The following is a 25,612-nucleotide window of genomic DNA, read 5'->3' as shown; positions in this document are numbered from 1 at the left end:
CAGTGAGAGCTGAAAAGAGTGTCTGTCTGGGATGCCTGCTGGTTCTCTTGACTTAACTGCCCTGGGGCTCTGTCTGAGGGGGAGATTGGGCTTGGCCCTGGGAACCTGGCTTGGCCCTGAGAACCTGGTCTGGTGAGACTCAGGACCCCAAATAGAAGGAACCTTCCTCCACCCTGTATCTCCTAGAGCCTTTCACTGGCTAAGCTGGGGGAGGGGAGGAGGCTCTCCTTCCGCCCACGCAGCTCTTTGGGACTCCAGGCACGGAGCTCCCCAGCTCCCTGTGGGTGGAAGCAGTGACAGGCGTAGGCTGCGGCTAGCGGGAGAATCGCTCCTGGCTATACACAGAGCCATACCACTGCCACCTACAGAGCTGGTGATGCTGGCTGTCCAGGTCCCTTACACTCATCTATAGGTGGCCACAGACTGTAGAGGGGGAGAGAAGAGGGGACAAGAGCAAACACATTGTGAAATGGGGAACACAAGTCAGGAGGAAGGGAACATCATTTTGCAGATTCACAGGAGCCACCCTCGTGTCCCCAAGCAAGGTCGTGTACACCGCCTGCAGCTCTGCTGGTCCATTGCTGAGGAAGCCAAGGATGGTAGAGTAAAGAGGAGGGGATCGGAAGAGTTCAAGGAAGGTCTAAGGGCGGACAGTGTGAAGGAAGCAGAGGTTTTTGTGACCAGGACCCATGATAGTAAGGATGGACCGAGAAGAAAGGTGAGGGGTTGTATCCTGGTTGGGGCATTGCATGTATGACAAGAGATGGTTTCTAGCCCCCTCCTTCCCCTCCACCCCCACAACATGATTCTAATCTCCCAGGCACCTTTCTTCAACCCACAGCCCCCAATCTATGTATAAATGCCCACACAGGCACACGCCTGCTGGGTCTGAGACCTATCCATCAGGGATGCTGTGGTTACCCTAGCTTGGTTCCCATAGCAATGTCTAGAGGGTGGGGGAGGGGCAGAGGTGGAAACACGAAGGAGAAGGTAAATAAAGAGCAACAGCTTCAAAACTGAGCAGCTGGGAGCAGCCAAGAGATCAGCTCCCTTCGCTAAGGCTGGAGTCCAGTGAGCAGCTCTGTCCTTGCTGTTTCCAGCGTATGGCAGGCTCATATGCTTCTCTTGAAGACCCAGGCTCAGGTCCAGGGCACATGACCAGTCTCTGACATCCTAGCTTGCCCTCGGGCTCACTCTGAATGGTGGTGGCCTTGCTGTTCAGTGTGTGAAGATCAGTCACAACCAGCACTTGCTAACACCTCCCTATGGCAGTTCCCAGAGCGCTGTCCTTATGCCTGATGCCACCTGTATGTCAGCCCAGCGGCAGCTACAGGAACTGACACCATCATGGCTTTATTGACAGGTAAGGGGACACGGAGAGGCACTGTGGCGACAGTGAGGAGGGGGAAGGGCCTGCTTTATTCTACTGAGGCTGAGGCAGAAATAATCCTTGTCTCACAGTTCTATGGGCCATAGCTTATGCATGGGGTGTCACAGCTGTTCCTCAGAATGTGCTGCAGAGAGCCTTGGACAGGCTCTGTGGTTACCACATCTCAGGGCTCTTGACATATCCCTGGTCTCTGATGCCAGCCACAGCAAGGAGTACTTGCTGAATCGTTCTGCCATTGTTCTGCCGTCCTCTCAGCTCTCCCTCTCTCTTCCTCTGGTACTCCCTGACATCTCGTGATGACACTAGACCCATCTTCATCTCAAGCCCCACCACAAGGCTGCTGTCTTCTGATCCATGCTGGGTAATCTCACATGAAGGGCCCAGTCTGCCCACCATAAGGTGAAAGTGGAGAAAGAGCAGGGTCACAGTGGCAAGGTCATGTATAGCAGGCAACCGTGGCCACAGGTTTGATGGGTTGATCTGGTCCTCAGTAGGGAGGTAGGTTAAGGTCAGCACCTCGCTGCCTCGTGGCTGTGACAATGAGGGCTTGCCTGGGGCACAGCAAGGCCTCCTGAAGGAAGGAGATACTCCAATTCTTGCAGTGGACAGAGGGTTGGAGAGCAGGCTGGGGAGAGGTCGGCAGAGCAAGGCATTTCTGAAAAAAGCTTCTGGGGTCCCGACCCAAGACTTCAGGTACCAAAGGACGAACCATTCCAGCTGCCACCCAGAGGAGAGCAAGCAGCAATAGGTACCAGAGAAGGAGGGGATGTCTATGGCCCAACAACCTCACCAGGCAGACTTGAGGGGTGATCTCATGGCCCAGAGCAGGAACTAGAGCCATGGGTGGGACCTGGCCTCAGGAGAATTGCTTCCCTTTTCTGGCTGAGATGCTGACTTCACCCCAAGCCCTCTTCCTGCACAATCCCCAGTCCACACCCCGTCTGCTTTTACAGGGAAGCCCTATGCAGCAAGGGGTTCACCTGAGGGGTCTGGAGAGAGTAGATGCCCGTGAGAGTGTGTTCCAGATTCTGGGTGTAGTGGGAGCCACAGACTCCTTACCATGAGTGTGACTCCAAGACATGCCAAGGTCTGCGTAAACCACCAGCTTCTTATTTCATCCCAGAGTCAGCGTTTGGCTCCCAGAGGCCAAGTCTATTTCTTTTTTTTTTTTTTTTCGTTTTTTTTTTTTTTTTTTTTTCGAGACAGGGTTTCTCCATAGCTTTTTTGGTTCCTGTCCTGGAACTAGCTCTTGTAGACCAGGCTGGCCTCGAACTCACAGAGATCCGCCTGCCTCTGCCTCCCGAGTGCTGGGATTAAAGGCATGCGCCACCACCGCCCGGCGGCCAAGTCTATTTCCAGGGCTCGGGAGAGAAAATGGAACCACCTTCCAAAGCCTCCAACCTCCCTTGCCAGGAAGTGTCAGGGCCTCTTGAGAGGTTCTGCTGGCCTATGTCAAGTGCAGACATTGTGGAGTGGACAGAACAGAGCCTCTGGGAGGAGGGAGAAGATAAAAATGGAAGAGGCTTTTGACCACTGTCACTGTCCCTGACTTTGGCTCACAAGGGCACCATCCCTTCGTCCCCAGTCGCCCTGAGCATTAAGAGACAACTGGCATCTTCCAGAGGGACTGGACCAGGTGCCAGGGCCAAGCAGACGAGATAATTATGGGGGCTAACAGAGTCTAAAAATAGCCTCCTTCACAGCCGTGCTCCTGGCAGGGAAGATGCCAGACTGTCAACGGCCTCAGCCTGGGCTCTGAGTTCTGGAGGAAGGGTCACCTGTACACAGGACCCAGTCCACTGGGAGCTGTTGGCCAGGGAGGGGGCCCATCTTGAGGCTGGTGCACAGGGGAATTTGTCCTCATGGAACAGCAGACAAGGGCCAAGATAGAGGGGGTACCCATGGCACAGCCCAGAGACCTGGTGAGGCAGCATATGCCCATGGAGAGGAGTAAGGGCATGGCTCCCGAAGGTGTGCAGGAGTCTCCATACAGAGATCTCCCAAAATCCCTGCCTGGCCCTGACTCCATGCTGAAGAAGTTTCTGAGTCATCCTAGCAGGGACATACACCTTTGAGGAAGAGGGCCACGTCCTCTTCAGGTGGCTGCTATCCTTGGGTGATAGTTGCCAGGCAGGACTTTGTCTCTCTTGGTATTCTCTCAGCCCACCAGTGTCCTATCACATTTTGCATAGGGCTAGGCTCCAATGTGGGCTTGGAGAGAGACACAGAACCAGCTTCACCTGCCACTTGCCCTGCCTTCCCAGGGCTGTGCCTCTGAAAAGGGAATAGGTCAGAGAAAGAGCACGCCGTTGGTGAGACACTGGGTGGACAGAGATACTTCAAAATATTGAAGTCCAGCAATCAAAAGCCCCCTTTGGCTCACCTAATTAACATGCCTAATTAAAATTAAGCACCTCATCCTAACACAGGGTTTCCCCCTTTATAAATGTCATTGACCTATTCACCATGCCTGTCTCCTCTCTATCCAGAGTCATCCCCAAACCTCTGAGATAAATACACCTTCCCCCTTTTACATGTTCCCTTTCCCTTCTCCCTTGCCCTCTGAATCCTGTCTTTGTCTCTTATTCCCCGCTCTTTGTCCCTCTGGGGCAAGTAGATCTCCTTTGTGCTGAGAACTTGGTCTTGGGATTCCTGAGCCGATGCCATTCCTTACAGGGATGACATTTACTCAACCTGTGTGAGGGCAGAGAGCCTGGGAGGATGGGGAGGGCTAGGGAAAGAATGTGAGAGGTAGAAAAAACAGGAGAGAAATAGGGGGTGACAGAGCCAGGGAAAGAAACACAAAGAGAAGGAGAATGGCAGGAGTAGAGGCCGAGACAAGCAAGACAGAGCAAGAGAAAGAGAGAGTCAGAGAGAGACAAAGACAGCAATGGGAGACAGATAAGGAATCAGAAATGGAGACAGATGCGGGAAGAGAGAGATGGGAGGCAAAAGATGGAGGTGCACAGAGAGACAGGAGAGAGAGGAGGAATAGAGGGGACACTGGAGATGTGTGACAGTGAGAACCAGACTGGTCCCCGATCCTCTATCCAGGTCTCTCTGCTGGCTGGACCCTGGGGTAGGATGAGGAAAGACAGACACAAGGTTTCTGTGGTTCAGCTGATGACTCCTGTTTGCCTTGGGACTCACAGGCAGATTAACTGACATTCATGCTGAGAGGTCTTTTCTGCCTAGAGGACAGTGTTGTGTCTGAGTGTCCCGTAGAGCTCTGCATCTGGTGCGATTCAGCACTGTTGAATGAGTTTCTGTCCTGCCCGGTTCTCACAGTTAAGTCCCAAAGAAATCACACAAAGGTCTACATTAACTATAAACGGATTGGCCCATTAGATCAAGCTTCTTATTAGCTCTTATAACTTATATTAGCCCATTATTCTTGTCTATGTTAGCCACATGTCTCGGTACCTTATTCAGCGAGGCAGTTACATCTTGCTTGCTCTGTAGCCAGGTCAGGACTGCTGACAAAGCTTTCCTCTTTCCAGAATTCTCCTGTTCTCATTTCCCACCTCTACTTCCTGTCTGGTTGTCCCACCTATACTACCTGCCTGGCTACTGACCAATCAGCGTTTTATTTAAAATATAATGGACAGAATACAGACCGTTGTCCCACAGCACAGCACAGACGGGAGTGTGGGCACGGAGGAGTGCCGGAGAAGTGCCTGGTAAGAGGTCAGGGTGACTGCCAGGTCTTGGTCTTGAGGTCCTTTATAACCCAAGGTGAAGGGTTTCATCCTCTGTGGTTGCCAAGCTCATGTACTGTGTTTCAGATAAGATTCTGTGTCACCTGCACAGGTATAATTCTTTTGGGGGCATAAATAGTCGATCAGTTTGTATTTCCTAACATGCTAGCAGATGGAGGCCATTTACTGTTCAGCAAGATGTGGTACCAGCCCTGAAAATGGAGGAACTCAAGTCTAAAGCTCGCTTCATGAAGACAGTATTCTGAGCAAGGAACAGTGTGAAGCCACTGTTCTTAACCGAATGATTAACCCAAGCAGGCGACAGAGACGGAAATACTAGATCTGTGACTATGGATTATCAGGCAGAGTGGGGAGGCCTAGGAACCAGCTAGCATTTGGAGAAAGCAAGCCCCACTATGCAGAATGGGTACCCATGATGGTGTAGTCCAGCCAGCTTCTAGAGCAGCCATGATACGTCTGTTAATACTCAGGCCAGGCTCTCCCTATTAAGGTGTCATGAGATTGAGCATTAGGGTTTCCTGTGGTGGTCTAGGCAAGGGTCATTCTGGAGCAGGCCCAGAAGGGCTGCTGGTTTGGACTTTATGGGATGGGAGGGACAAGAACTTTGAGGGAGGAGCTGAGGAAGGACAGACAGGAGGATGCCCTGTTGACTCCTCACCTCTCTTTGGCCTCAATTTCTCCACACACATAAGGAGTGGACACTTCAGCTCTGAGATCACTCCAGACAGAAATGGGGCTTCTGGACAGAGGATTGTGTCCTGTGCCTGTTTTTCCCATACAGGAGCCCCCATACCCAAGTGGGTGTTGGCCTCCTTCTCAGAGGAAACAGGCTAATGTATGCCACCCAGTGCCTTCAAAACTAGGGCACAAGCTAGAAGCGCTGGCAGGCGTGGGAGAACCCCTCCAGAGGAGGCAGAGGGAAACCGGAAGAGAGGAGGCACCTGAAAATCTTCCTCTCTTCCTATGGGAATGAGAGGTCAGAGGAAGAAGGAGTAACCTGTCAGAGGTAGAAGGAAGGTGGCTAGAAGCAGGGGTCACAAGTGGCCCATGGATGGGCTCCATAGGTGCTGGAGTCAGTCAAGGGTCAGTGGGAGCAGGAGACAGGTTATCTCAGGTAGAGCGCTATCTTCGGTCCATCTGGACAATTCTCTGACCCTCAGTAGAACCATCGCGAACTCAGCCCCTGCCTTTTGTCTGGCCTCCACACAGCAAGAAAGTCAAGTTTACAAGAACAAAACACAGGAAAGATGCTGAGCTTGGCAGGTGGGGCCAGATCATGAGGTTTCAGAAGCAGGGACCCAATAAGCTTGTCATTCTCAATGTGTCTTAGACCTGACATCACAAGCAGGACTGCAGCTGGCTACACTGCTGTTTGGGTAAGACCTGTCCCTGGCCTCATGTGGACATACTGTTTGTGACACTTCCCAAGACACTGTCTGCCATACCCCTAATGGTGGCAGGCAGAAGCAACTGATTTTTAACAGGTCCTCCCAGACAGGCCCTAAAAGCCTGGGGCCTGTGGTCCTGCTCTGGGTTCCAGTCACAGGCCAGGACAGGAACACAGTACAACAGGAAGATACTCCCTCCTATTCTTTGGCTCTCCTATTCGCACCCTGTGTCAGGGGATCCAGCTTTAGCCCCTCATGGAAGGGGAAAGAAAGAAAGTCATATGGACAGACAACCCCAGGTTTGGCTAGTTCTGGCCATCTGTTTTCTCAACAAATCTTTTCCATTCACCTTCCAAGCCCAGGGCAAATGGAACATGCCCAGACCGGGAAATAAGTCTGCCTGTAAAAACTCAGAGGAAGAAATAGGTGTGGTGTGTGTGTGTGTGTGTGTGTGTGTGTGTGTGTGTGTCTGTGTGTGTGTCTGTGTGGTGGGGTGACATAGGACCCTACTGTCTGTTGACTCTGTGTCCAGGTGAATGGTGATGGAGCCTCTTCCTCCATGGTGACCAGTGGGTTTCCTGAAGCCTGGGGGTGGCTGGTCACAGTAGCACAGCTGCTAATCCTCCTCCACTGGCTGGTGGCAGTCTGTCATGAACAGCCAGGGTTGGTCTCCGAGTATCCCTTGGCTCAGCTTGAAGGGCACACAGCCAGTCTGAGGTAGGGTTGTCGGTGGGTGTCCTTCTGCTTCTTGTCCCTGTCTCTGCTCCCCAGTCACCAGCAATGCCCTGGGTTCCCTGAGCCTTGTGGAATGAACCACACTGACAGGTCCCTCCCATTGGCACCTCACTGCACTTTCTGCCCTGGGCTCAGAGAATAGGAACGCATGCTGTGCCCTGGCAGGGTAGGCTGAGAGGCCCCAGCAGAGGAGGGACTGGGGACAGAAGGAAAGGATGCTCCAGACAAATCCCTCAGCCTGGAGGCCAAGCCCTCCCCACTTTTTCCTCTTCCTCTCCCATTCTCAGGCTACTTGGCCCTCCCTTCTTTCCTCTCCTCCCCACCTCATCCCCAGGGCACCCACTCACATACCTAGGGCCACCCATCTTGAACTAATCCCCCAGATCACCCATACCCACTGAGAGATACCCCAAGACTCGGAGTGCCCTTGTAAAGGGTCGTGGGACTGAGCCAAGCCACTGAAACTGATCCTCAAATGTGGTCTGTCCCTCAAGGACAGGATGAAGGGCCTCTGGACTCTAGATTCCTTCTCCATTGGAGAGAAACGCAGAAGGGCAGGAACCCAGGACTAAGTTGTAAGGAGTCTGATGTCCTTCTGACTCCTCCCTACCTGGGACTCAGCTGAGTCCTGGGAGGCTGGACTCATTCTACCCATGCCCAGAGGAGGTCCCTTTAACCCTCCGTGTCCATTTGAAAAGGTGGCCATCTCTCCCACACGCCTCATTATCTACAGAAGGCAGAGGCCCCGAACCTGCACCTCTGCTCTGCTGTGAGTCCATGCTGTCACGCCCTGCCCGGCTCACTAGCTCACTAAAGCCAGCTTCTGACTTCTCACAATATCAAAAAAAGGCCATGGCCTTGGGATATGATCAGAGTCCTGCCAAACTGGTTGTTCAGGATGAGCCCAAAGGATATCCTGGAGCCCCTATGACAGACCCAGCTCAGTTCCAAACCTGAGGCAAGCACAGCTCTCTCTGCCTCAGTTCCCTTGCAATACTGTGAGAAGACTAAGCACTCCATGATACCCAGTGGGCTGGTATAGCCAGGGCTGGTGAAGCACACAGTGAGGGGGACAACAGGAAGGGAGAATGGGTCCAGCCCCTCTACCCCCTGTCACACCCCATGTGGGGCCTTTTGCCTGTTTCTTTGGGTACAGAAACATAGAACAGTGTCTCAAATTGCTTGTGTTTGGAAAGCCTGTCATCCACAGTGGCAGCTTATTAAAAGGAAAACTGTGTCTGGTCCCAGGTTCTCGAGAGCAGCAGTGTGGGAGCAAGAGAGCGGCCTTTCTCTGTGGTGGCATCCGCCTCTGCCTCTGCCACTTTCCCTGCCTCTTGTCAGCTCTTTCAGTGTTTAAAAGAATTAGGGGGAGAGAAGGGAAGAGGCGTCTTTTCATCTTCCCTGGCACTCGTGGCTCCTGCTGGCCCTACCGAGGGTGACGACACTTCCTGGCAGCAGGTGGCTTCCTCCTTTCCGTCTGTAACCTGCCTCCCAGGCCTCTGCTCTGAGTCTGGCAGGCTCGATCCTCTCCTGGGCAGGTGCCATGCTCCTTCCAGGCCCCAGAAGGTGCAGCTCTTCCCAGGCTGGGCTGGGCTGAGCTGGGCTCAGTTAGGCTCATGTTGTTCCTGGCTAGCCTGGTTGGCCTGCCTGGGGCTCCAAGAAGCAGAACCCCCAGTACAGGGGACAGTGGACATCTGTAGGTGACCATGGTAGTTGTCATGATCTGTTGGGCCACTGGATCACTCAAGCACACCCGAATTCTGCAGTGCTTCAAAGGTGTCTCGCAGGTATAGTGAAAGTTCATAGTTGAGCTCAAGGGCTCAAGGTGTGTGTGTGTGGTGTATGTGGTGTGTGTGTGTGTGTGTGGTGTGTGTGTGTGGTGTGTGTGTGTGTGTGTGTGTGTGGTGTGATGTGGTCTGTGTGTGTGGATGGGGAGTCATCGAAAGCCAATGGACAAAGCTATGGCCTCCAGGTGAGTGAGTGCTCTTCCGTGGATGCTAGTTTGCTTAACAGCTGCCCATGGACTTAGACTAGGATGGTATAGCCTAACAAGCAGACAGTTCCTTGCCACCATTCTCTCGTCTCCTGCTGGTCCTACTCACTGAGGCCTGGCTGGAATGGGTTTGTACCCCTTATAGTTCACCTCCCCTCCCTCATAACAACCTGGCAGTGTAGCTGAAGTGACACAGAAGCTTCACAGAAGTGAGGCCTTTGTGCACCTCAAACAGGTTATTTCAAAGGTCTTGAGCCCAAGCCTAGACAGAGTTAAAGATGGTTTCCCATTTTGCAGCTAAGAAAACTAAAGGTCAGAGAGCTGGCACTTGCTATCCTCGTAGATAGGACACTAGCCCTGTCCATAGATTCCAGGCTGAGTCAGAACGAGCTTGACTCTGCAGAAAAGATCCCTCGCAACACTCCTTGCACCCCAGCAGGCGACATCAGAGTTAACAAACTCTGCTAGTCAGAGGCCAGGAATGAACCAGGTCTAGAGGCCATGGGGTTGGCCTCTGGAGGCCCTGAGGGCCTTCCAAGCCAAGGACTCCAGAAGTTTCTCTGGGGTCCATAAACATTGTTTCTGGTCCCTGTGCCCCCCCTCCTTGCACTTCCCTGAGCAGTCAACCTCAGAGGAGCAGGCCAGCCCACACGCCAGAGAAACAGCACAAACTAGACTCCAGGAAGTTCCATGGTTTTATTAACAAAATCTTATATGTGTGTGTATATATATATATATATATATCTGTATCTCTATATCTATATAAAAATCTGTCTTCGAGGTAAGATGGTATGGACAGATGGCCTGACTACATTTTCAAGGCTTGATGGGAATAGGGGATAGCCACACTCTCTTGTGATCTTCAGGGTCTCCCTAGTCCCAAGGACCTCCCTACACCCTGTGCCAAACAAATGAATATGGGTCGTAGCTTATGTGCAAAAATAAAGCTGTGGGGACTGGCAGGGGCATGGGGCATAGGATCTGTCAGACGTCAGTGGAACTGGTCCCAGGACACCAGTGGACCAGTCAGACCGAGGAACCTCAACAAGGCCTACTCAGACCACAGACACAGCAGTGACCAGCCAGCACGAGGCAGTGGTGCTGCAGCTGGATGCGATTCAGCTGAGCCACTGCACGGCAGGGCAGGGAATGCCTGGAACAGCCCAGGAGCCAAGGCCTGGGGTCTCCTGGGACTGGGCTGGGCTTGGACCGGCAGGCAGGGCACAGCAGGAAGGGGGAGGCTGGGCTGGGGCCCAAGCCCTAAGGCTCCTGCCAGGTTCTGGCGGGGGGGGCCAATGGCCACACAGCGAGCTGGGTTCTGCGCAAAGAGGGCGAGGAGCACAGACCCTACTCAAGCTGCAGTGGCTCATGGCGGGCAGCTAGTAGCCAGCAGGGTGGGCATCATGGCAGACCCTGGCTTCACGCTGGCCTATCTTCATCTTCAGCTCAGGCTGAGTTGGGGTGCTGCCCTCTGCCAGGCGTCTCCTCTCTGTAATCATGTTTTCTCTGCTCTGCAAGTGTCTTGGAACTTCTGTGCAGACAGCTTCAAGAGAGGAGGGGACGGTGCCGGTGCTGTGGTGGTGCCCATTCCAGGCATGGTGAGGAAGACTTCTCAGCAGCCTTGAGACCTGAGGGAGACAGGAAGCAGCGAGATGGTTAGAGAACTGCTCACCCTGAGATCTGGGAGGGGCAGTAGGCTATCCTGCCCCCCAACAGGTGCCCCGGGGCCTGTGAGGACTTCTCAGAAAACCCAGAGATCTGGAGAGTGGCTGGGATCTGGGACCTGATCAGGGCAGGAGGCAAGACTCTCTTACCTGATGTCATTCTCCTGGCTCTGAAGGTGCCAGCTGCTGTCTCAGCTGGGTGTGAGGACTCAGCCCCTCTGGGACCCTCCGCCTGCCACGGCTGAGTCATGGAGCTGAGCTCTGCTTTTCTTCACTGGTATGAATCACTGCTGGGGTGAGAAAGCATAGGGTCTCTGTGAGCTGGCTCAGCAAACTCCCCCAGTACTGCCCCCTCCTCAGCCCCCTCCTTGACCCCTGCGGTCCCAATGCCCACTATGTTGGCACCCACCCTGATTCCACTCCATCCCGTCCCTGCAGTTAATTTGCTAGAGAAGCCTTGAAGGCTTCCTGGAAAATGAACTTGGTTGTGTCCTCCCCACCCCAACTCTAAGATACATGGGGCAGGGCTCACCTAGAGGCCAGGAGGTGCCATGATGTCAGGTCTGCTGCTTCAGATGCACTGTGGCTTTAGCTCACCCCTAGGAGGGAGCTATGCTGACCAAGGTTGGTCAGTTGCCCTGGGAGGCAGCTAGGGTACCAGCTGGATCTGCTGTGTCTGTAGGAGCGGGCTGTATCCCTGGGGTTGAGGTTCTCTCGGCACTGATTCTGCTCTCGCTTCTGCTCTGGGGTGCTCTGTGGTGTGGTGCCTACTGCCCCAAAGGGCCCAGGCACTGGAGCAGAATGAAGAAGTCAAAGGTGTTCTATGATGGTCTGAGAATGTGGAGGGTAAGGCCAGCGTGACTCGGGACAGGGCCAGGGCAGGTGACGGGTGGGAGCACTGTGGGAGAGGGGCTTCTTCATGTTCAGTCCATGTAGCATGGTTGTGTGGCAGTTGTCTGTGAGTCAGGCCAGGGGGTGAGTAGATGCCAGGCTGAACAGGGCACCGCTTTGGGAGTCAGCCCCAGCTCAAGTCCTAGTTGGCAAAGGCCACAGGCTGGTTGTGGCAGGCAGGCTGGGGACCCTGGTTTGATCCATCTATTCAGGCTGGGTCCTGTCACTGGCTACTGACTCGCTGGTAAGGGCAGGTGTGAGGGCCTCAGTCTCATCTTCTGTGGGCAGTGGGGTTCCAGAAGGCTCAGCTGCCTGCTCCAGGCCGTCCTGCACTTCCATGCCCCTCTGGATGAGCTGCTCCAGAGTCTTAGGCAGTGGGTGGCGCAAAAATCGCTTGAGCTTGGGCTGCAGGGTGCCCACCACATACTGGATGATCTCCTCCTCCTCAGCGTCCACATACAGTGTTTGGTACAGGTCCCGCTTGCGCCAGAGGAACTGGTCCAGTGGCTCACCCTGCTTCTGCGGCAGGTCGAGCTCCCGCTGGATGGCTTCACGGGAGAGCGTGCCCTCACTGTACTGCAGAAACTCCTTCTTGAACTCCACCCAGTTCTTCACCGAGCCCTGCTTGAACTCCCACCACTTCTTGGCTGGCCCGTTCATGTGGTTCTGGATCTGGGACAGCCAATATTCTTCGGAGCCACCCACCTGCCGCAGGTACTCTTCCAGGTGGCTCAGGAACTCCCGTGGGTCCTCGAAGATCTGGGTATCCACACCAGGGCTTGGTTGCCCATCCTCACCTGACCCCCAAGACTGGTATTGCTGGGCCTCCACTGATTCCTGGTCAGGCAGCTCTCCGGCAGCAGGTGGTGGAGTGATGGCATAGGGGCTGACAGTGTAGTCATAGCCATCAGCTTCCTGGCAGTAGGGCTCTGGACCCCCCACACCTACAGAGACAGTGTGGCGAGTCGGCTCGCTGCCCACCGGGTACTTGCCGCCCATGGACTCCAGGCGGTCGGCCCACCTCTCCAGGCGATAGAAGACCTCCCGCCACACGTGCATCTCACGCTTGACCCAGCGCTCCAGGTTGGCGATGGTCTCCTGGCAGCGGCAGAGACAGGCCTTGATGGACTTCTTCCAGCGCTGTGAGTCACCGGTGGGCACATAGCCGTCTAAGTTGTTCTCCAGCTTGCCCACCGACCTGTGCAACCCTTTAAGCTCTCGCTCCACCTGCTTGGACACTTCGGTCAGCAGGTGCCGGTGGGTCCTCCGCACATGCTCCAGCATCTCGGCTCGGCACTTACCGATCTGCAGGATCACATTGGGCTTGGCTGCCGGCCCGCCCCGCTGGGCAGGGTAGGCGTGGAGGCCACCGGTCGTCCTATGGTCCAGCTCCATCTGCTCGCAGGTGCAGCGGGTCCAGACAGGCTGAGAACTCCTCTGGGGCGGAAGCGGGATGGCAGCCGAGGCGGCAGCGGCAGGCGCGGAGCGGCAGTGGCAGGTGCTCGGTGATGCGCGGAACTCGGCAAGAGTGGCAGGCGCGCCGGTGCTGAAGCTGGTGAGGCCCAGAGACTGCAGTTGCAGGAGGACTGGTCGCCTCAGCACTGCGCTGGAGCCGGCGGCTGCGGCTCTTTATGCTGCGCGGGGCCCGTGGGCGGCAGCTCGCCGAGCCCGGGTTCCCATTGGCGGTGCCCAGGCTGCGCGCCAGCGCCCGCCCGCGCCCTCTCCTGCCGCAGGCCCCGCCTCCCCCGCGCCTACTCGCTCCTCTCCCGCGGGTGCCCGCAAGGACCCGCCCCTTCACAGCCGGCTCACCCGGAGTGACTAATCTGCTCTGCTGCGCGCCTCCCACCGGGAGTTCTGGGACAGGAGGGACCATGGGAGACCAGAGACACTCTTCTACCTAATCCTGGGCAGCAAGGATATGGGTGAGGCAAGTTATTACCTGCTGTTTGCCTTCAGGGTCTCATGTCTTTTTTCTTAGGGGGCAGCTGGACACTACGCCTCTGGATCATTGATGTCCCCAACCTGACCCTTGCCCAACCTGACTACATAGTATACGACTTCAGAAGAGCCTGATAGGACCCCTTCACACCAGATCCATCCATCCTCGGCTGCCTTGTGTTAATAGGCACACACACACACACACACACACACACACACACACACACACACAGTGCTCCTGCCCAACCTCATCCTAAGGGTCGTAAGCCCAGGTTCTATCCTGGTCCAACTCTGTGAGGGACTCCACTTAGGCAAGGCTTTTTCTGGGCCCCTGCATTGGTGCGTTTGTGAAGGTCGAGTGACCCGTGTCTGTATGTCAGTGGCTGAACGGGACTGCAGTGCCTGGAAGCTGATGGATGCATCACCTGAACCCACACAGACATCGGGCTAAGGTATAGGGGCTGTGAGAGAAGCAGGCGACATTGCTGAGCCCCAAAGCCCCAGGGCACAGCCAGAAGTGGACTAGAAGCTTCAAGACTTCTAAGAGATTAGACTGGAGGAAGGAGGGAGGAGGAGGAGGAAGGGGAGACAAGGAGCTGGCAGAGGAAAGCAAGCTACCATATAAGGAATGGGGCTCCGGAAGCTGAGATTCCCTCTAGAGGGAGGCCCCTTCCGATTCCCTGGCAACAGCGCTGTGGTGCAGTGGGGGAGGGCATCCTTCTTGGCTTACTCCAAGCTAGATATATGGGCCTGGGTCTCCCATCCTCTGATGTGACTTGGGGACATATCACTGCCCACAATAGAAGCCTGAAGGGGCCCACAGACACATGGTGCCTGCAAAAACATCTTTCTCTCTCAGCCAGCTCCCCCGTCTCTCTCACTCATACATACACCCTGAACACTCATAGCCCCTCAACACTTAGCCTACTCACAGCCTTCATATACACTCATGCCCCCCACTCACAGTCTTCCATGTACACTCATGCCCCCCACTCACAGCCCTCTATGAACACAAGTGCCCCCACTCACAGCTCTTCATACAGATTCATGACCCCTACACACAGCCTTCCACACACGCGAATGCGCCTCCCACAGAGCCTTCCACACACACTAATGTCCCCCACTCGCAGCCTTCCACGCACACTTATGGCCCCTACTTGCAATGCACGTACACTCATCCCTCAGCCTCCCCCACCCCGCTCTTGTTCATGCATCTACAGAATCCTCTCACCTGGCACCCCTCAGAGCCCCTCCCTTGCTCTCTGAAAGTCTTGGGGAGCCCTGCCTCACATAGAGCCAACCTGTCTCCTTCCTTCCCCCACGGGGCTTCCATTCCTAAGGGAAATATCTTTCTGGGGGAACCTCCCCCCAAATGGCTCTCCTGGCGTTTCTAATTAGAGGTGAGTAGGCGGACACAGAAGGCAGGCAGAGGGGCACCACCACCGGGAGGGGAAGCAGGCAGAGAAATTACTAGAATAGGAACCAGCTAGATTTGTCCTATGGAGGAAGTCCTGGGAGCTGGAGGCTGCAGGCCTGAGTCTGGACCTGAAGGTTGACCAAGGTCCTACGCCACGGGGTCAGGCTGCTGAGCCATCAGGACTCTGTTCTGTTTGCACACACGTGTGGCAGCAGCTGCCCTTTTGCGGCCAGAGTCAGCCTGTATGTACCCACAACAGAAGCCAGAGGACAGCCTCCTGGAATGCAGGAAAAAGCAAGCCAGCCAGAGGTGGAAAGGGTGACCGCATGATGAGCCACACTGTCGCCTAGGGCCCAGTGTCCTCCAGATCCCATTTGTAGGGGAATTGTGCCCAAATAGTGGAGAAGTTCCCAATGCTGAGCTGCTACGGCCCTCTGGCCACCCATAGAGAACCGTCCATTTGGGCCACCGTTCCTGAGACACTCTGCTCTGAGCCCCACTGTGACTGGTCACATGGAACCCTGCCTTCTCCTTCAGGGTCTTCAGAAACTGTGAACACAGGAGCCCAGTGACAGGTGACAGGCGCAGCCAACAGCCACTGCTGCTCTGGGAACAGTTAATCGCTGCCCAATTACCGCCCCAGAAGTCCTCAGCAAACCCCCGCACTGCAGCCTGGGGCTACATTCTGCCACTGGAAAAGAGGCCAGGCCAGCTCCCTGCCTCCAGGGAGGGGGACTTTAACCCACACTCCTCCAGCACCCCCCCCCACGCATGCTCCAATCCTGCCCCACGAGAGAGCTAATAGTGCCATCCTCAGCCCCATTGGTTGAAGGTTGGGGAAGGCTCTAGGGAGGGTGGGGGTGGGCCTATGCAGAGAAAGAACTTGGGGGAATCAGAGCCAAGCTACCTCAGATTCTAAATGGCCTGCTGAAAAGCAGATGTCCTCAGGGATGGGGCAGGCCTGGGTGACCTCAGTGATTCCTTAGAGTGTTAAGATCATCCAAGTGACCAGGTAGCCCCATCGGTCCTGCTATTTGCTCCCAGGACTCCAGACACCCTGGGCTCTGACCTCACAGCCTTTACTTCGGGATACTATGACACTAAGTTGCCTTTTTCAAGATGAGGCCCCCTCCCAATATGTCAGTCAGAGAGCTCTGAGCCCTTGGTGTCCCTCAGCCTCCTCTCCTGCCCCTGTCTCTGGAGCCTCCTGCTCTCCTGCTTCTCTTCCCCACCTGAGATTTCCTGTGAGTACAAGCTTCCTGGCAGGAATCACATACGTCAGGGTCCCCACCACCTAGACTCCCAGAGGCATGAGGGCTTTAGGGTCCCTCAAGTTTCCTCCCTGTTCCTATAGGATAGCTTGAAGACTCTTCATGGCTGCTGTGAGGCACAACTGTCCCTGCCTGGCTAGAGGGTCTTCCCAGCAGATCCCCCTGCCCCCAAGGCTGAACAGTTAGCATCCAGTAGTAATAAGCGGGAGGGCAGCTCATTCAAGGACAGATCTCGTGCCCCCCCCGTACCTACACACAGAGGTATACTGTGAACACACAGGTGTGTGTCTGTACCCATGAACAAGCATATACACACACAAACACCCTGATCATCCCTCCCCTTGTGATATGGGTTGTGGGACCCCATTCCTCATGAAGCCAGAAGCCAGAGCAGCAGAGGTGGGCACGGCAGCAGGGACCTGGTGCGCTTCTGCTCTCATTTACTCACAGACCCCACATCTGTGTGGGCACAGGAGAAGGGGTATAGGCTTTTGTCTCTTTATTGGCTGATCTGCAGAACCTCCGCCCAGCCCCTGGCCCAGGGGTCTTTATCAAATCTCTGGACAGCCTCCTGGTACCCTGGCTAACTCCAGGTCTGTACTCTGAGTTGAAACCAGGGACCCAGAGCAATCATTTGGCGTGGGTCTGAAGAAGAGAAAGGATGAGCAGCTCCACAACCGGTTCTAGTCACCTGGCCTCACTTTTCCCTCTGTGGCAGTGGGAGAACAAAGCCCCACCAAGCTGAAGGCTGCTGGAGTCCTTCCTGTGTGTCGGCGTGGGCAGGAGAGGAAGGTAGGAGGGCCCCACCTCGAGTCCTTCATAAAACCACTGCCTACTGACTCTTAAGGCCTCCTAAGCTCAGGCTGAGCTGACATGTGAATGAGCCACCCGCGGGAGGGAGGACACCTGGCCCTCCCACTAGCCTTCTGCTGGCTGAATGACTTCCGGTCACCCCCACTGCCAGTCTCTGGACACAGCAGGGCTGGGCAATGATGGTTTCAGGAGCTGAGGGTTGAGAGTGCCAGTCTCCCCCAGGGCACAGGGATACACAGCGGTTCAGGACGAGACTGAAGGAGACCATCAAGGCGGGGACAAGCCTGAGGGAGATGACAGGGAAGCAAAAAAAAAAAAAAAAAAAAAAAATGGAGACTCGAAGCCAGGGCTGCTGTTTCTCACAGAGGTTTCCACAAAGGCCCTGTTTGGTGGGAGACCTGCCTCAGACCACCAAGCTAGCCAATAACAGAGGCAGGCTAGGGCATGGGGGCAGGACTGGAGCTGGGCCTGTGGAACCATGAGAGTTTGAGGTGCTCTCCTCAGGGCTGAGTTCCCCTCCCTTGCCGGCAGCCTTTCTTCCTGAGCCACGGGAACACGTTCTCCCTGCCTCCCCCCCCCCCCCTTCCTTCCTTCCTCTTCCGTCTGGCAGGCTGTGTGCTACATCCTTGTCCCTGGAACAGGCAAGGCAGCCTGTTCGTTCAGAGCCCCCACACATCAGACCCTCCTCCCTCTTCTCTCCTCCCTCCTCCTTTCCTGCCTCCTGCCTCCTGCCTCCTGCCTCAGCACCTCCAGTCCAGCGGCTAAGGAAGCCTGGTATTTTTCCATGGAATCTGTACAACCTCGATGCTCCATGTGCCCCAGGCATTTCCCACTGACCGCCTGGCAGTGGACAAGAACACAGGTTTGTGGGAGTCTGTCCTCAAGAGACCTGTGTTCCTCACTTAACCCAGCTGGGGTCCAGAGAGAGACAGAAACCTGCCCAGACCAGAAGCAGGATAGGAATTGGGATAAAGGTCTGAGGGAGACCTCTAGGCTCCTAGAGTCATTATGTAGAACACTTTCTTGTGCTATGTGAACATGGGTAAGGCTCCCTAAGGCCCCACCCCTTCCCTTGCCTCAGTTTCCCCACTGGTGGTCCTCCACTGTGCTTCAAGCTTGGCTACAGCCCTCTGCAACTTGCCTTACTCAGAACCTCATAACGTGGCAAAGAGCACCCAGCACTTCCTTCCTGGGGACTCTTAGTGCAGGGGGCAGGTTGGCCCCTCTAATGGTCATCACTCAAGCTAGGACAATCTAGAACAAGGTAGGAGAGGCCACGTGTGCATTGTGGGTATAGATCTTGAGACTCCCATGCCAGGAGGAAAGTTTAGGGTAGAAAGAAGAGACATAGCATAGATGTACGGAAGCCCTTTGGGTCTTTGTTGGACAGCCTGCCTGAGCCTGGCCTGAGAGCCGTGGACAGGAAGGCTCCTCTTGCCACTCCCTGAGGCCACGTGTGACTCCATGCCACTCATTCGGCTCCTTGGTCTCAACCACACAACAGGCAGACTGTACTAAGCAGCCACTAGGGCTCCTCTTCAAGGTGAAGGGTGACCTGTGGTTATGAGGCTCCTCATTCCACCCAGCTGGCTGCTTACTTATTCAGTTGACAGAAGCCAACCTCAATGTTAACATGAGAAAGACTTGGTGCCCTGTGCCTCTAGGAAAGGGGTCTCTAGGCCCGGTAGATGCTGAGCCCTGTGCCTGTGTGCATCCCCATAAAGCCTCTAGGCATGAGTGGCCAATCTTGGTGTCCACGCAGATCTGGGAGTGTGCTTTGCAAGCCACCATATCTGTCAGAGTCACAGCACCCTTTTGTTTTTCCTTGCATAGCTGCTGCCAGCCAGCACTGGGTAGCTCTGGGTTCTGCCTGGGCAAAGGTGCTGGCACAGTGTGTGTGGCGGGGGGGGGGGGGGCAAGTATGCAGAGGCCAACAGCCAGAGATAAGGAGGGACTGCCAGGTGACTAGGGCAGTACTTTGGGTCAAGGGCAGCAACACAGCCAAGTAGGTTCGTCTAATGGGGGTAGAATGTGGAGGGTAGCAGAGACCAGGTATCAGGGCAAGTCAGGTCTCCCTCATGCTGGCCGGGATACCAGCCTTGAGCCAAGGGTTAAGGTGGCCAGAACCTTTACAACCTAGGGAGGACAAGGAGGGAGAGGGTGGAAAGGGGCCAGATGTGGGGAAATGATTTGGGGTTGGTGTTCTTGTGTGAGCTGTCCCTGCTGTAGAGAGATCTAGGAACTATAGCTGCCAAGTGGGGCAGGAATAAAGACTACCAGGGTTCCCCAAATCCAGGTAGCCAGTGTTGAGCTGGGGAACAGGGGCAGACTTATGGTCCAGGAATCAGCCAGAGCCAGGGGAGGCTGGGCCGAGGTGGGAGTCTGGCAACCGCCCTCAATCTCTGCTCTACTGGGGCCCTAGCCAGGCTGAGTGCCCACCCACTGCCTCTTTGTGTGCCCACTGGGCTGGATCATGCAAGAGCAGCTCTCCATCAGGCTGGGGGGTGCTGCCAGCTGCCCCATGCAGACACCCCCAGAGCTGAGAGTTCAGAAGCCCATGCCAGTTAGAGGGTGGCGTCCAAGGCTGCCACCCCCACCCTGACGGCTGTGTTTTCCTGCTGTTCTCTGCAATTTCATTTAAATGCCTCCCCAGAGCCAGCCCAGCAGCATCCGCCTGCTTCCCTTCCGGTACCATAAAAGGAGAGAGGCTGAGAATAGCTGAGCCGTGACGCAGCGAGGAGCTTCCCCACGCAGGAAGGCTCTGCACACTGAGCCTGCTGCCACCCAGGGCCCGCCTTGCCCTGCTCCTGCTCTACCCCTGCCTTGGGAAAGAGGCAGGGACCTGGCAAAGGGGCCAGACACTGGTCACATTGCCCCTGCCGCTGGCGACTTTGTGACTCTAACAAACCTAGACCTTGTATCAGGTCTCTGTTTACCCGTACCCTAGCGTTCCGGGTCCCAGGAAAAGCAGGCGGCCCTGGCCGTGAGTACAGGCTGAAGGGTCTAAGGTCTGGTCTGAGCATGGCGTGATGCCAAGATGAGAACCTCTGAGGAAGCCTGGAGTTACATATGCCTGACACGTCTCATTCTGTCACATAGGGAAGAAGAGGTACCAACAGGGGCAGAGCACAGTGCTCTGGAGGAGTCCAAATCAATAGAGATTTTCAAGAACCAGAAGGACTTCCTGGAGGAGGAGTTTGGGGGTGGCACACAGAAAACGGCAAGGGAAGCCAGTGCTATGTCCCCTCCTGGCCTCCAATTATGGTTAACCTCTTCTGGCTGGTGACTTCTCCATTTTTCTTCTCAGGAGTGCTGGACCTGGACCCCTATCCTCTTCTGCTTCCTCCTGACTGGGATGGCTCATCTGCTGCTACAAGCCCACTGAACTGAGTTCTCAAGCCTCTGTCCTGGGCTTTGAAACAGGTGGGCCGTGACAGCCAGCTCCTGGTGGATGACCTGTGCAGCTGCAGACATCTGGAAGCCCAGTGTGTCTCTCCACTTCCTGTGATTTCCTAGCCAGGCAAGTGTGTCTCTACTACTAGTAGGTATCACAGGCACCAGGCATGGTACTTGATCCTTGGACTCACAGGGAAGTCGGCCTTGGGGTCTGCCCCAAACTGGCCGGTTGAGAAGTAGGCCACCCTACCTAGCTGAAGGAGGAGCCCACTGTTGTGTGGACTTTCTAGAAAGCGGTTAGATACTGCAGGGGTCAGATGGCCATCACAACAACTTCTCAGCTGTGACCTTCGTTGACGGTGTGGACACAATTGCCACCACATCCCAGTCACTTCCTCACCATCATTGTCCCCACCAGTACCATATCTCCGAGCACTACTCCATCAGCCCATGACCACCAGCAGGACCCCACTGTGACCCCCACACTGACATCTCAGGTTCCACCAGCACCTTGACCTCCATACCGCCAACCCCAACAATACCATCACTGTCACCGACCATCGCTCCCACTGCCGGTGTCTGCATTGCCACTGTCACCCACCACCCCTTTTGCGTCATGACCCTCCATTCCCAGAGGCTTCCCCACTGTCAGCATTTCAGAGTCAGAGTGAAGTGCGTGTTTTTGCTTGTGTCCTTGGGGAGACTTTATTCTGACTCCCTGGTTGGTGAGAAAGATGGAATCTCAATCCTGGCACATGACACCTTGGAAAGTGAGGCAAGCTGGGCTCTCTGTCCAAAAGGGCCCATCTCCTCCCTCCAAACACAGAGAGGGCATCAGTGGGGTGCAAGATCCCAGATGGTCTCAGCTAGTCCAGTAGTCAGAAGGAAACCCTGTCCCCATCTCTGGAGGACATCAGTTGGCATTAAGTTAGATAAAACCCTGCTCCACCCCCAGAGCTGGGCAGAGAACAGTTCTACGCTGTTCGAAACAGTAGTTTTGAAAGGCCTCCAACCTCACCCTTAAAGGCACATGGCTACTGATGCAATTTTGTTGATGACCTGAGAAGACATTCCAGGAACTAAAGGTGTCCTCTTGCTAAGAACATCTGAGCTCAGGGCCTGATGGATTTTGAGGCTTTTCTCAAGTACCATTCTGTGTTCTTCTGTCCGGCTTCAGTCCTCACCTGTGATGTAGCGCAGTGACCAATAAAAGCCTGTAGCCCTGTGGTGATTGGCCACCGTGGCAGTGGGTGCCAAGAAGGGAAGGGAGGACGGGCACACGAAGCACCCTCTTCCTTGTGTCACCTCAGCTGTTACAGAACTTAGGATCTCAGTGCCAGAGGGCATGTTCAGCAAGTACGGGTAGCCCTGTGTCGTCCTCCTGAGTGGGTGTAGATGTCACTGTAGCTCCCTGCATCCCTCAGAAGCTGTAGCACAGTGACCTCTGTGGCCATCAGAATATGCAAGGCCACCTGACCTGACCTAGTGTTGTCCTAGTCTCTTGGCTGGGCCCAACTTCCAGGATGGTGTGGAAGCAGGGATGCCAGGACAGTGGGTGGGCACAGCAGCTCAGCCTCATGAAATCCACATTGTCAAGCCTCCAAGGATGAAGCCTTTTTGTCTCCTTGTTTCTAATTAAAAAGAATTAGTCAGTGGAGTGACACGTTTACGAGGAGAGCCAAGTGACACTGTTGCCCTGGTTTATTAATAAAACGGGAGGGGGAGCAGAGTCCCACGCTGCAGGAGCCTGGCGTGGCTCATTCTCACAGCACAACGGCATGGAAGCCCAAGCTGCTTCCCAAGTTAACCAGTCCCTCCTTAGGTTTCTCTCCTACCTTCCTCCTCTTCCTCCTTCCCTCCCAGCCTCCTTGTCAACTTTCACGGACTGGGAGAAAAAAAAAAGAAATTTGTGTGGGTGGGCTCCCTGCAGGGCCCTCCACATTTCTGCCAGGCCAGAATGCCTAAAGAGAAGAGGACCATGGGGGTGGGGAGTGTGGCCAGAACCGGCCCCAGGCCCCAGGAATTGACACTCAGCCAGGGAACATCTATCACACAGGAGGGCTTACTGCCACCCCACGGCAGGGTCTCAACTTTGGGCTGGGCCTGTTACAGCTCCTTTTCTGGCCTCACCTCCTCACTGGGCAGTGGGAGTGCTAAGCTATAGCACTCAGTCACCCATCATCTGTTCAGGTGAAGTCTGAGGACACTTGGGACAGGCAGAGCCTGAGAAGGAAGACTGCAGCAGCCAGGGACACATAGGCCCTCCACCTTGGGCAGAAGTGGAGAGACCAGGCCATACCATAGCCCCCATCAGAGACAACTCTGACCACACCCAAACCAGTTTCTCCTGCCAGCTCATACATGGCACCGGAGCTAGGAGAAGCAGACAACTGAGATGGTCCTGGGAAATGCCCCACTCTACTGGGGACGCCTGGGCCAGAGACTATCCACCCTCACGGGCAATTCGTGCCCATTAAACATGTTATTACGAAATAAAATGTCACCATAGACAAACTGATATTGATGCTAACCCCACCCCATCTGTACCATGCCAAAACCATCACCTGTGACATTTACATTCTATCGCTGTCATTATCCCCATGACTATCACCATGACCATTGTCAATATCATCACCACTACTACCTTCGACATCACCATTACCACTGACACCCTGATTACCACCGTGATCATCTACTTCCACCACCATCCTCATCACCAACACCCTGATTACCACCATGACCATCTTCCTCCACCACCATCCTCATCACCAACACCCTGATTACCACCATGACCATCTTCCTCCACCACCATCCTCATCACCAACACCCTGGTTACCACCATGACCATCTTCCTCCACCACCATCCTCATCACCAACACCCTGGTTACCACCATGACCATCTTCCTCCACCACCATCCTCATCACCAACACCCTGGTTACCACCATGACCATTGCCATCACCGTCACCATCAGTAGCATCACCACTATCACTGATTATGACATCTGCCATCATCACATCAACACTGTCACCATTACCACCACTGTAATTATCACCAGCTTCACCGCCATTATCATCAGCATTGCCACCATCACCAAACTTGTTATCTCCATGTCCACTATCTTCAGTTACCACCCGGACCCTTACAGCCACCATCATCCCTGCTGCCATCTTCCTCAGCACTGCCACCACTGTTGTCACTGTCAGGACCATCATCCTCAACTCCCTCAACAACACGTTCCCAATTATCACCATTACCATCATTGTCCCCTATTACTTTCATCACCACTAATGGTGCCTTTACAATGTCATAATTGTCTAGGTCATCCTCGCCACATAGTCACCTTTCCCACTACCATCTTCATTAATGCCAGCCTGCTGCCATCATAGACATTTTTATTACCATAGCTACATAGCTAATCTCATAGTTACCTCATCTGTCTAGTGTCAACTCTACCTTCAAAATAGCCATTCCCCATCCACCTGTCTCCTCTACCCTAACTTTCTGTCCAGTCAGCCCTCACACAGTCTCGGCCCCTCCCTCCCTCCCCCGTGGAACCCAGGACAGTTAAGGCAACACTCAGACCCCATTAGGCTCAGTATGTGTGGAACTCTGGGATACAGCTCTAAGGTGGCTTCCAGATTATGCACAGAACTTAGCCCAGAAGGTGGGGCTGTGCACTGCTGGGTTTTAGGGACTGGGCCTGCACAGTTAATGAGACTAGGCAAGCAGCGGGTGTCACCAAAGGAGGACACCCAAATGAGCCTGGACAGCCTGACCATGGCACTCCCCCTGAGTAGGTGGGGATGCCAGAAAAGAGACAGCTCTGGGAACAAGATAGAGGGACCTCAGAGGCCATACCTCACTCCAGCTGTGCTGGTGACTTGTTTATCTATGGTCCTCTCTCTGAGTTACAGTTTTGATTCAGCTGGTGTCTGTCAGTGACTTCCCTCTGTGCCAGCATATTGGGGAAGCCCAGAAGTGACTCATCATATCTCTGTCCACAAATGACTCTTCCCCTAGTCAGGAAATGCTGAGAGCCACAGAAGCCTAGGGAAGGGGAGTGGCAGTTGCCCTGAGATGGGCACCAGAGAAAGCTAGCAGTCAGGAACCAGCCGAATACTTCAGGGTGAGGAAGTGGGGGGCTGAGTATGTGCCCTCAGTGGGTCTCCCAGACTGGGCCTCCTCCAATCCAACCAGACCTGCCTCAGTACTGCCCTGATGTCCTAGACCAGCACCGGCACCCAGAAACACAGAGACCTTGGACTGGACCACTGCATGGACTCTGCGCCCTTCTTCGGGCTGCAATCCAGATGGCATCATACACCTCTCCCCAGCCCTCTGAGTTCCCCCTTGGTGAGCTTCACCTTTAGGCCCAGTTGAAAGAGCTGGTGGGTCTCAGACCTGAATTATGTTGCCCAAGTGCCCAGAGATGGCTGGAGTCTTAGTCTGTTGCTTGTTGGCTTGCTCTGCTCGTGGTAAGGAGAAGGGGTAAGGATGAGGGAGCAAGGTGGAGTCAGAGGACAGATAGGAAATCGCTGTGCCTTTTAGGACCCAGTCCCCGAAGGACACTTTCCACCTGTCTATTCCTTAGCCAGGCTGTGCTCATGCAGCAGGTGGGAGATGGGCTTCTTTCTTCTCTCCAGTGGGAGAATGTCTAAAAATCCAGATGCTCTGAAATCAACACAAGCAGCATCCACGGGAGGTGTGAAGAGTGCCCTGTCCCCAATCTCTTCTCGGCAGTGTGTGTGTGTGTGTGTGTGTGTGTGTGTGTGCTGGGGAATTAAACTGAGCTCCCTAAATGTGAGACAAATGCTGACCCACAGACCCACACTTCATTCCTCACAGGGAAAAAAAGGGGGGAACAGCTGGGGAGTGTCACGACTGTGATCTGGCTTCTGGCCCAGGTGCTAATAGTAGGGCTACTGTGTTAACAGTAGTGGCCTGGCACTGTCCCCTCCCTCATGTGCCTGGTCAGAAGCAAAAGGACTTCTGCAA

At 54.8% G+C, this 25,612-nt stretch overlaps 1 protein-coding gene and 1 long non-coding RNA gene across 3 annotated transcripts; one reads left to right on the top strand and one right to left on the bottom strand.

Moving 5' to 3' along the window:
• The first annotated feature begins 622 nt into the window (after positions 1–622).
• LOC121461018 lies at positions 623–20,663 on the top strand. The gene is made up of 3 exons (XR_005976142.1): positions 623–718; positions 1,273–1,363; positions 20,527–20,663. It is a non-coding gene; the product is annotated as an uncharacterized LOC121461018 (long non-coding RNA).
• On the bottom strand, positions 9,925–13,443 carry Arc (activity regulated cytoskeleton associated protein). 2 transcript variants are annotated; one of them, XM_041671702.1, is made up of 3 exons: positions 11,422–13,443; positions 11,040–11,179; positions 9,925–10,853 (listed from the first exon to the last, which is right to left on the bottom strand). In XM_041671702.1, the coding sequence occupies exon 1, from the start codon at positions 13,173–13,175 to the stop codon at positions 11,985–11,987; it is 1,191 nt and encodes a 396-aa protein (XP_041527636.1). In that variant the 5' UTR covers positions 13,176–13,443; the 3' UTR covers positions 9,925–10,853; positions 11,040–11,179; positions 11,422–11,984. The 2 variants fall into 2 exon arrangements, with proteins under 2 accessions (XP_041527636.1, XP_041527638.1); XM_041671704.1 differs by having other exon boundaries at positions 11,040–11,176.
• Positions 20,664–25,612: the final 4,949 nt, after the last annotated feature.

The sequence above is a fragment of the Microtus oregoni genome, unplaced genomic scaffold (assembly GCF_018167655.1).
Source record: "Microtus oregoni isolate MIOR12 unplaced genomic scaffold, Mior012 000022F_ref0000154, whole genome shotgun sequence".
NCBI lineage: Eukaryota > Metazoa > Chordata > Mammalia > Rodentia > Cricetidae > Microtus > Microtus oregoni.
This window is presented reverse-complemented; position numbering and strand designations above follow the sequence as displayed.